This window comes from Rutidosis leptorrhynchoides, chromosome 2, assembly GCF_046630445.1.
Source record: "Rutidosis leptorrhynchoides isolate AG116_Rl617_1_P2 chromosome 2, CSIRO_AGI_Rlap_v1, whole genome shotgun sequence".
Taxonomy (NCBI): domain Eukaryota; kingdom Viridiplantae; phylum Streptophyta; class Magnoliopsida; order Asterales; family Asteraceae; genus Rutidosis; species Rutidosis leptorrhynchoides.
The window spans coordinates 115,095,834-115,108,227 of NC_092334.1; the positions used below are offsets into that span (position 1 = coordinate 115,095,834).

Consider the following 12,394-nt stretch of genomic DNA (forward strand, 5'->3'; position numbering starts at 1 on the left):
GTCTTATATACTGACTACCCAATTCTAGTAAAAATTTTCAATATTTTCAATTAAATGAACTCAAAATCATGTTTATACATATTTATGAACGATGAAAACTAGGTGTTAACACCGAAATTATTGTTACCTTGGAAAGGACATAAATTGAGAAACAACCCAAAATGTCAGAATTCATTTAAGAATGGAATAGAGGAAAATAAAAAGGCAAAGAAAGGAAAATAAAAGCCAAGTGTGGGAAATATTAACCAAGTTATTCAAATTATATATCACATATTTTTGTACAAATAACTGAAAATACTTTTGCTTTGGACTAAACTAAAAAGTTTTACCCAATTTACTGTAATATATTTGAAAGAAAAGATGGATCTACACGATGAATCAATTTCATCATTAAAAGGAAGTAAAGTCTTCCAAAAAAAAACGCGCTTCTTGATTTAGGTCATGAAGTTGTCGTCCAGACCAGCTGTAGGTTGACAAAAAACCTAGAAAAGTCATCTCTAAAATCAGCAGGAAATCCACGGACCTCAGCATCAAACAGGGTCGCCAAGTGGTCAGACTTATCCTAACCATGAGAGGATCTGTCTTGTAAAATGGGGAGGACGCCATGCAAATTAGCTGGATAAGACTAATGAATCAGATCTCCAGAAAGGATAATCTCCTTAAAGATTAAAAATCAGCTTTTAAGACTGATATTACTCAATCCTAGAGATTGACCTAAAAGATTGAGAATTACAAACTCATGGAATTCAATGATATCTAAACTCGAGCTTGAACGAGAAAATATTTTGATCAAAATTACAAACCGATTTGTTTTCTAAAAACCCATTTTCAATGCGTTCATTACCATTGAACGTAAAATCCTAGGAATTCACCTGGAATTCATTAGGTCACCTGAACCAAATCGGGTGTCAACCGTATGAACGGTGGTTGCATAACATGGTCAAAGACAGGACCTTGTGCCAGACCGAAAAATTATAAGGGTGAGCTTTACTATTGCTCCTACCAAGGATAGTAATTGCATCCGATACGTTATAGACCATAATTAAAAGCATGTCAGGGGACATTGCCTTAACAGTTGCTTGTTCAACGCTTTCCTTTACAACCGGACGGTAGTTTACCGAAAGGTAATATACGGAGCAAGTATACTGGACGTGTTGCTTTCCCAATACAAGGTTAGCAAGTGGGTGACACAAAACCGCAAGTTTTGAGCTAAAATTTTCAAATCTGAAACCCACTAAACCCACAAAAACAATTTGCAAACACCGGTGAAGGGTTATTCCGAAAAACTTATCTAGGGTAAAAGCTAGATTTAATTTTCAAAAGATCAAATGTTTTCATAAAGATCCAATTTCCTTAATGGATCTAAATTTTTATAGTCATGTGAGACTGTAAACCACATCGTTACTACCATTGTTTATATCGCCGTAAAGAAATCACTGATGTACAAAGTATGAAGAATAAAGAAGTGATTCTAGTATTTCAAGACTATATTGCTTGAGGACAAGCAACACTCAAGTGTGGGAATATTTGATAATGCTAAAAACGAACATATATTTCATAGCATTATCCCTCAAGAAAGACAAGCTTTTAGTTGCAATTGTTCTATTTACAAGTGATATTCGTTTAAATAATAAAAGGTGAAGACAAAAGACAGATTCGACGAATTGAAGACGCAAACGACCAAAAAGCTCAAAAGTACAAAATACAATCAAAGAGGTTCCAATTATTGATAAGAAACGTCTCAAAATTACAAGAGTACAAGATTCAAAACGCAAAGTACAAGATATTAAATTGTACGCAAGGACGTTCGAAAATCCGGAAACGGGACCAGAGTCAACTCTCAACGCTTGACACAACGGACTAAAAATTACAAGTTAACTATGTATATAAATATAATATAATATATAATTAATTATATAAATTATATATATATATATATATATATATATATATATATATATATATATATATATATATATATATATTATATTTATATTAAAACCGTCGGCAGACTAGGATCCAAACTTGTGTGAGCTGGTTTTACGAACTCCGCGAGTTGCGGAGTTTGTAGTGCAAAAGTGCCGCGAGTTGCGGAGCAGCCAAATTCGAAAATGCCTATAAAAGGCAACGCATTCTGAACGTTTTAAATCGTCATATATCAATCTCTCTATCTAAACGTATTATATATATATATATTTATATTTTAATTTTAATTTTAATTTTAATTTCTAATAATAAGGGTATGTTAGCGAATGTTGTAAGGGTGTAAGTCGAAATTCTGTCCGTGTAACGCTACGCTATTTTTAATCATTGTAAGTTATGTTCAACCTTTTTAATTTAATGTCTCGTAGCTAAGTTATTATTATGCTTATTTAATACCGAAGTAATCATGATGTTGGGCTAAAAATATTAAAATTGGGTAATTGGGCTTTGTACCATAATTGGGGTTTTGATAAAAGAACGACACTTGTGGAAATTAGACTATGGGATATTAATGGGTTTTATATTAACTAAACAATACCTTGTTAATTTAATATACAAACTTATAATTTGACGTATTTATATATAACCACATACGCTTGACTGGGTACGGTGGCGGGATATCTATAAATACCAATAATTATTCATTTTACCGGACACGGAACTGGATTAATAGTTAATAGACTTGTTGAAACAGGGGTGAATTACATTCAAGGGTAATTAGTGTAATTGTTAACAAAGTATTAAAACCTTGTTACAATTCGAATCCCCAATTAGTTGGAATATTTGACTTCGGGAATAAGAATAATTTGACGAAGGCTTTCGCTCTTTATATTTATGATTGATGGATTATTATGGACAAATCCGTATGGACATATTAAATAATCCAGGACAAAGAACAATTAACCCATGGGAATAAACTAAAATCAACACGTCAAACATCATGATTACGGAAGTTTAAATAAGCATAATTCCTTTATTTTCATATTTAATTGCACTTCTAATTATTGCACTTTTATTTATTGTTATTGTATTTAATTGCACTTTTATTTATTGTCTTTATATTTAATTGCACTTTTAATTTTCGTACTCTTTAATTATCGTAATTTTATTTTATCACACTTTTATTTATCGCAATTTCATTATCGTTATTTACTTTACGCTTTAAATTGAGTCTTTTATTTATTTAATATTTTACATTAGGTTTTAACTGCGACTAAAGTTTTAAAATCGACAAACCGGTCATTAAACGGTAAAAACCCCCCTTTATAATAATAATATTACTTATATATATTTGTATTTTTATAAATTAAAACTAATATAGCGTTAAGCTTTGTTTAAAGAATTCCCTGTGGAACGTACCGGACTTACTAAAAACTACACTACTGTACGATTAGGTACACTGCCTATAAGTGTTGTAGCAAGGTTAAGTTATATCCGTTCTATAAATAAATAAATATCTTGTGTAAAATTGTATCATATTTAATAGTTTTTCCTAGTAAAATATAAGATATTTCATATACACCTCTGCGCACATCAGATACTCATAGCTATAGCAGCGTACTATGACTATGAGATTTGGCAAATGGATGTCAAAACCGCATTCCTAAATGGTCACCTTAGCGAGGACGTATATATGGTGCAACATGAAGGGTTTGTGAATCCTAAGTATCCTAATAAAGTATGCAAGCTTCAGAAATCCATTTATGGATTGAAGCAAGCATCAAGGAGTTGGAACAAGAAATTTGATGAGAAAATCAAAGAGTTTGGTTTCTCACAAAACCTTGACCAACCCTGTGTGTACATGAGAGCTAGTGGGAGCATTAAAGTCTTTCTGATCTTATATGTTGATGACATATTACTCATGTGAAATCATATTCCAACGCTACAAGACGTTAAGTCCTGGCTTGGAAAATGTTTCTCTATGAAAGATCTGGGAAATGCAGCGTATATCCTAGGAATCAAGATCTATAGAGACAGATCTAAGCGGTTAATAGGTCTAAGTCAAAGTGCATATGTTGACAAAATCTTAAAGCGATTTAAGATGGAAGCTTCCAAGTGAGGTAGTCTTCCTCTGCAACCAAATGTGGTATTGAGTAAGTCTCAAGCCCCCTCTACACCCGAAGAGGTGAAACGAATGATTAGAGTCCCATATGCTTCAGCTATTGGATCCATCATGTATGCTATGAGGTGCACTAGACCAGATGTTTCTTTCGCTCTCAATATGACGAACCGATACCAACAGAATCCAGGTGATTGTCACTGGACTGCTGTAAAGAATATATTGAAGTATTTGCGAAATACTAAAGATATGTTCTTAGTTTACGGAGGTTTCGATGAACTGAGTGTAAAGTGTTACACTGATGCTAGTTTCGAAACTGATCGAGATGATAGTCGATCACAATCTGGCTACGTTTTCATTATGAACGGAGGTGCAGTCGACTGGAGAAGCTAGAAGCAGAGCACTACATCGATGTCTACAACAGAATCAGAAAACATTGCTGCATCTGAAGCTGCTCAGGAAGCTGTTTGGATCAGAAAATTCATATCTGGGCTTGGCGTTGTTCCCAGCATTGAAAATCCCATGGACATGTATTGCGACAATACTGGTGCTATAGTAATAGAAAATGAACCAGGAGTTCTACGTGGTGAAACACATCCTTCGAAAATTTCACTACATACGTGAAGTTATAGAGAGAGGTGACGTACGTATTCAAAAGGTTCCAACAGAAGACAATCTAGCTGACCCGTTCACAAAGCCAATGTCTTGTACCAAGCATGTCGAGCATTCTAGGAACATTGGGCTTAGACCAGCTAATAGCTTTATGTAATTTTAGTATTTGGATAATTAGAACATGAAAGCAGTTTTTATTGTAATGAATTGATATAATGTGTTATGATCGTTTTATTTATAATTACTGTGTTCTATATTTGCATGTTTAAATCCGTGAATAATGACTTATTCTAAATTTTCCATTGTCGATTGATGATACGAGAGTAACATCAAACTAAGACAAATGTGGGTGTTTGATATGGTGTAATGTGTTTCTATCAAACTCACATGTATTCATAGGATGAATATTGGAATGACCCAACCTTCGAGTTTTCACTGCATGGATCGGCGTCAATAGTGAAACTCGCAAGTGGTTATGTCATAAGTCCTTCGACTTGAGATGCACGCCGGTTTCGATGTGTGGAGCATTATACTTTGATATGGTTAAACGCTGTCCTGGATAAGGCTGTTATAAAAGCCATTATTGGGTGTAATGTGAAGCTCGTGACACACACGTGTAGGCAAAATAGGATTTGTTCCTCCAACCTATTTGGAGTTAGATACTTTTGAGCTCCTCGATGAATGAATAATATATTTGTGTGGCCGCACCCAAATGTATTTGAGATGATACTTAATTAGTTTGGTGATCTGATTCATTTCTAAGATCGAGAAAACTAAATTGTTAAACAAATGAGAATGACTGATGATCCATGTCTCAAGTTTAACTAAAGTATCTGAAACAAAGGGATAAATGACATTAACACTTAAAATGAGCAGTTTTGAGAAGCTACCCTCACGTGAATTTGGGGACAATGGCGTTTTGCTAGACGCTAACCATTGTTTGTATAGTTACTTGGTGTTGTGCCATGCACAAGTGGGAGTCTGTAGGATATATGCGCAAGGTACAACACATAACTATATGGCTAAATTCATGTGAGCCTTCGGGGTCACACACATATACACCTAGACGTCAATAAATAATATATATGTGATATATATTATTCAAGTAACTAAATACAATTAATTAGTTAATTAATTAGTTGATTAAATTAATTAATAAAAATTAAATTTCTTATGCACCAAGGCAAAGTATTACGGAGTAAATATGTGTGGGATTCGATTTTCTCTAAACTGATTACATGTTTGTTTTCGATAAGGAAATTATATCACAATTATATTGTGATTATAATTTTGCACCGACCTTAACTTAAATTCGTAAAATTTTTGAGGAGTATAAATCATATGGATCCGTTTGGGTGATTTAGTTATTAATATAATTAATACGCTTCCGCTTAAATTGTTATTAATATTATATGATGATTCATGATAATAATTAATTAGAAAATCGTTTTCTTAAAACCCTAAATCACCAACACTACAGACGGATGTAGCATTCATATGCCCTCTATGTAATATATGACTAATCATTACATCCTTCGAGTGTTTCTTAATCGATACATACATCCTTCATCTGCTATTACTTTATAACGTGAGAAACTTATCGATTTTGTTTTCATGATTTTTGTAGGTGAACCACGTGAACAGTATCATTGTGTTCTTGAAAGCAAGTCCTTTCTTGAGAAGATGACTGTTCTTGCCAATACGTGAAGTGGAAAATGAACTTTTATCTTCAAATGCAATGGTATAAAATTCACAACACATAAACATTCTTCAATGTATGTTGATTCCATGGTTTGGACTTAATATTTTGTCCACCATCTATGCAGAAATTCATAGATCACATTGGGACCTTTTACAATCATATATCGATAGGCGGGAACAGGTATTTGTTTATATCTTCCGGATCATTTAAGGTTCTCTGTGGCTTATAGGACCTTTGTTCAACTGTTTTTGTTGCAGGTTTGCCTCATAAAGGACTTGTAGGGTAACTAATGATACGCATAAGTGACCCATATCAAAACGACACACTATTAATAACACTCTGTCTGCAACATAACCGACGTGATCTATCCCGGCAAAAACCTCTTCCCGGCCCCACTTCAGTAATCCGACCAGAGGATTATTTACACACACATCCAGGAAGAATCCTCCCGGACAAAGGCCGACCGTGATGCTACCCGTCCATATCCCGGACAAGTGTGCAGGCTACCGACACCACTTAGTAAAATACAAAAGCATTGGGAAGATATGAGCCATATTATTACGTAAAGACCCACTAAACAAAGCACGTCGGGCACCCAACAACCTTTACAATATCATTTATGAACCGGTAACAATCTTACCCGGCCAAAAGAGCACCATGAAGAAGCACTTGAAATAAACATCAGGCAAGGTCCTTTTGCCTATAAGCAAGACATTCATCTGCCACACTAAAGATGGATTGAACACACTCTCCCGGAGTAGCCATACCTCTCCAAGATGTGTCGAGTCCCGGATCAACCACATGTGTAACACCCCGTTTTTCAGTTACGCGTTATTTTGAACGTCATTCGAAATACGAGGCATGTAAACGTATATTTGGATCCCAAATAAATTTGGAGTTGAGGTTCTTAAACCTTACCATTGGATATTAAATCTCATTACGTTTTCAACGATATTTGATTCGTCGAAAACGGAGTTACGGTTTGAAAGTTATGACCAAAACAAGTTTCAGTTTCAGATTCAGTTCATTGGGACGCCGTCCAACCTTTTTGGACGCCGTCCAACTGACCTGACCTGCCAGCAGCTGTATTTTACTCAAATAAAAAGGGGTACTTTGGTCTTTTCACTTGTGGACTGATTGGTGGCTTTAATATCAGTTTTAGATCCACTTTTGGATCATTTTCACATCCATAACTCTCTCATCACATCTTAGAGAGAGAAAGGAGAGTTCTAGAGAGAGGAAGCTTCAAATGGTGATGAAGGTGGTGACTTTTGCCTAAATTGGAGTGGTTCTTGGTGCTTGTTGGTGTTTCTAGCTACTAGAGCTCGTTTTGGTGCTTGAGGTAAACCCTAATCCAAATTGTAGTGTTTGATTCTTGTTTGAATTCGGATTTGTGTTAGTTAAGAGTTATAAACCCATTTATTGTGAAATTTGGGGGTTTTGGGCAAGATTCATGTAAGTAAGCCTAAATGGGTGACTTAGGGTTTCGATTGATGAAATTGTAAGTTTGGATCTTGCATGTGTTGGTTAAACCTTAGAACACTTGTGAACTAGTGATTTTTGTTTGTGTTGACTTGATTTTGGGGTGTAAACTCTAATATGGGTCAAAATGGGTTTTATGTTGAAATGAGTTAAGTGTTCTTGATTTTTAGTGTCAAATGATGATTTTGAGATACAATTACTAGTTGTTAGTGATTGTAGGTACTTTGGGTGTAATTTGACAAGTCAAGTGAGTTAAACCTAATTTTGGATTAATGGGATGATAAACACTTTTGTTAAGTGTTAAAAGGCTTTTGAAATAATTACTACCTAAGTAGTAATTTAGTGTTAAGACCTAGGTGAGTTTAAATGGCGTCAAGTATAATTTAGGATAAATTGTACTTGTTTGAATGGGTCAAAATTACCACCCGTAGTGGTAACAAGTGAAGTCCACTTTAGTTGTCTAAATGGACGGTTTGTGGAGGTAGGTATAAACCCTTGGTTAAGGGTGTTGGAGTCGAGTTCTCTTTTAGAGAATGGCTATTTATTTGTGTAAATTGTACCTATGTGTGATATAGGTGGTTACTTGCTCGGATTTGAGGACGAAGATCATGTTGTACATGACTTGTGCGGGCATTTCAAGGTGAGTGGAATAAGTATACATGTATGTATATAATGTATTTATTTGTAGGGACAGATATGTGTTGTCCGAGTTAGTGATATATGTTGTTGTACACCAACGGTTTCTAAGAACGGATATGTGTTGTCCGAGTTAGTGATATATGTTGTTGTACACTAACGGCTTTTATGAACGGATATATGTTGTCCTAGTTAGTGATATATGTTGTTGTACACTAACGGCTTTTATGAACGGATATGTGTTGTCCTAGTTAGTGATATATGTCGTTGTACACTAACGGTTTTATGAACGGATATGTGTTGTCGTTCCGCCAAGGTTTAGTGATATATGTTGTTGTACGCTAACGGTTGTTATGAACACCGATGGGAAATTCGAGTACCATTCCTTTGTACGATTGGTTAACCATGGTTGTGTGAATTTTGTATTAGCATATTTAATTGTGAACTGTATGCTACTAGTGTTGCTAGCTCGTTGTGAATTATGGATATTGGTTTATGCATGATGTTTGCATAGTTGTTGAATTGCTAGCTTGTATGCGGTATTGTGTAAGTGATTGCAAGTAAGTAGATTATATATGTATATGTATAATTATTGCATTCACTAAGCGTTAGCTTACTCCTCTCGTTGTTTACCTTTTTTACAGGTATTGTGATTGTGAATCTAGCTAGTTGTTAGACTAGATGCGTAGGAGCGCTTGGGCTCGACGGGGTAGCTTTCGGATATGGATGTGGATTTGTGAATTTGGGGATTTGGTAGTCCCCGGGATTATGCTCTTGGTATTGGGTTGGGTTATTGAGTCTCAACCCGTATATTGTGATGTAAAACTTGATTTGGATGTTACAAAGCGTTTGAGTGTGAATTTGAAGTGTTAAAACATGTTTTGAATGAAATGGGACTGATCAGGTGTGTTGGACGCCGTCCAAGCTTCTTGGACGCCGTCCAGTATAACGTGGGTTGGGATTCTCTGGCACAGAACATTTTAGTTCAATTGGACGCCGTCCTGTATTTTGTAACTGGACGCCGTCCAAATTCTGGACGCCGTCCAAATGGTCTGGTATGTATATAAAAAAAAAAAAAAAATTTAAGTAGCGTTTTTGGTAATACGAGGTTGGGTTGTTACAACATGGTCCCGGAACTGGCATACTTTCCCGGAACAAACACATGATCCTGGAACAGACACACAGATGGGCTGCACGCCATGTCAGCTCACGAATCTAGAAAAGTTTGTTAGGATCCATTTGTTACTCCAATGAAAGAGACATGTGCCACATCAGCCCTCGAAATTAATGAAGTTTGTTATAACCATGAAAGGGACATGTGCCACGTCATCATTCCCTCATAACACCTATAAATACACAAACAATATCATTCATATAACAACACTGGATGCATTAATATTTGTCTGCCCAAATTAATTGCGGTAACATCTCTCCAGCTGATAACATGATTCCGATAGAGATTCCGGTCGATATCGGAATTAATCTCCACTCTAAGATATTAACTTATTCGATCCCAATCGAATAAGGTTAATCTCATCGATTGTTTTACGCCCTTGAAATCCAAATTTAAAATCGGGGTTTGCACAGTTATTGAAATTAAAACATTCGATTCACTCTTTTTCACTAATCTAGCATTTAAATCCAAGATCTAAATCACACTTAACCATTTTGACTTGATCAGTGACCAAATTAGAGAACTTTATCACAGTCTTCCCTACCATATGATTGAATTTGTGGTAGATGCTTCTGAATGGTCCGTACATATTCCACTTGTAGCAAATTCTTAACATGTCACATTTAAATTCCACTTTTATAAAACGCTACTTGAAAAGCCATTACAGTTTAAAAATTAATGGTAGTTAGAACTTTTCTTGTTGGCGTAATACAGATCAATTGACGTTGACTTTGACTACATTGTTCATTTTACAGCAAGGTGACTGCCAGTCTTAGATATGCAGATCTGTTGGCTGTACTTCCTACTGCAATTAGCGTTGTTGCATGGCCCATGAACCGATCAAAAAAATCCCCAGCCAGGGGCAAAAAGGGAAATTTAGCATATGGAAACAACAATAGTCATGTACGGTTACTCTATGCAGAAGCTGCATTGCGCACCCTTAGTTTGCCAGAAGGTTATTTCTGTCCAAACTGTTCTTAGATATTTATTTGATATTTTACGTTGCCGATAACTTTTACCTCATATATCCTTTAAATTATTAAAGATAAAAACATAGCCTATACTCTGCCTATTCGTAATCGAACTCAATACCATAATGTGTACTCACAGTTTATTATCATCTTAAAAGATAAATAACCAGTTATATTGTCGATTGTGAAACTGACATCATTCTGTTGTGTTGGTGTTGTAGCATATGCGGAGATTGTACTGAATCTTCCGGAAGCTCTTGAACAAAGTGTTGAATCGAAAGATACTGTTTCTGGTTGGCCAATGGAGTTGAAACGGTAAACACGATCAACCAATAGAGTTGTTAAATGTTTCCAAGCTAGGAATTTAGGAAACTGATGTAAATGATTTTGTAAAGTTAATGATGTTAGATATGATTTTTTTAGAAAATTTCTCTTTTATATTAACTCTAATGGAATTGAGTTTATGCAAAATTTCATTTACAATTCAAACCGCAGGTGCAAACTGATGTATGATTGGTTCAAGACTATAAAACTATAAGAGCACTGGGTGTGGTGACGCGTCAGTTCAGTGTTAGTTCAGTGTCTTGCTGATGACTGGACGCTGACTGGACTGACAATGAAAACTAACAAAGTGAGGGAGTGGTTAGATGGTCAGTTCAATCTTGGAGAGATAAGATATTTATGTATTATTATTATTTAATTCTTATTTTTTAAATAATTAATTCTTTTATAAAACAATATTAAGATAAAATACATAGATAACTTGCATTAGTTAAATAAATAATTTAAATAACAAAAATATAAAATATAATTAAAATAAAAGTTACGAAAATATAAATGTTAAAATTAGTGTTTACAACTTTGAATAAAATATAATTTAATTACAAAAGAATCTATTTTATTTATTTTGTAAACTTTAGAAACACGAGGGAGGTTAAATGAAAATATATAAAAATATATATTTTTTTTTTTGGCAAAGTTATTAATATGTATATATATAATAGAACCGAGGTTCCGGTGGAGCAACAATAAGCAGATCATAACGATCTGTAAACTGGAGTACTTAGTTACAGAATACCAAAACTCCATGACACTCACTCTATTCGTTCAAAACACACTGAACGACAACATTAAATACAGAGTGAGCACTATATGAATTACAATTGAAATGATAAACAACAACGACAACCACCTTACCTAAGCCTAATACAAACACATAAACCTGGCCCCGAATCCAACCCCGCATCTTCATCCTCAGAAGCCGCAAATCCAACCCATTCACCGGGCAACCCAAGAACACCTAACCTGAGGCCTATTTACCGAAGTCAACAAGGTCGACAACCCAAAAATATATAAATGGAATAGTCATCTTCTTCCTTCTTCGTACATCTTTTTTTTCTTTTTTTTTTTCAGTAAAAAGATTCATCAAATTTGAAAATATACAAACAAAAGGATCTATTTTTTTCAGTAAAAAGCTTCATAAAAGCTCTAACGACTATAAATTTGAATTTGAGACCCACTTCAACCCCATAAATCGACGTCTAGCTAGCGACGTCGAACACACCGACGTCGAACCGACTTTGAAGAGGAGTGACACTGACCGTCAGTCACCAACTCACGCTGGACTGACTTGATGCACACCTGATGCTCTAAGGGCATGCTTGATTGGGAGTATTAGGGACTATGGAATGGGAAAGATAATCATTAAAGGTGGTTAATTAGGTATAATGGAATGAACCATTATATAGTTTACGGTAATGAAGCATTCTCTCAAA

At 35.0% G+C, this 12,394-nt stretch overlaps 1 protein-coding gene and 1 pseudogene across 1 annotated transcript; both read left to right on the top strand.

Moving 5' to 3' along the window:
• The first annotated feature begins 4,117 nt into the window (after positions 1–4,117).
• Positions 4,118–4,435, top strand: LOC139888192 (secreted RxLR effector protein 161-like). Its single transcript, XM_071871219.1, has one exon. It carries the CDS (start codon positions 4,118–4,120, stop codon positions 4,433–4,435), a length of 318 nt encoding a protein of 105 aa, XP_071727320.1.
• Positions 4,436–4,453: 18 nt separating this feature from the next.
• Positions 4,454–10,938, top strand: LOC139888193 (uncharacterized; annotated as a pseudogene).
• The last annotated feature ends 1,456 nt before the right edge of the window (positions 10,939–12,394 follow it).

Excerpts from the sequence above, each read along its gene's own strand:
- LOC139888192 (XM_071871219.1), top strand. The coding sequence starts at position 4,118 with ATGATTAGAGTCCCATATGCTTCAGCTATTGGATCCATCATGTATGCT.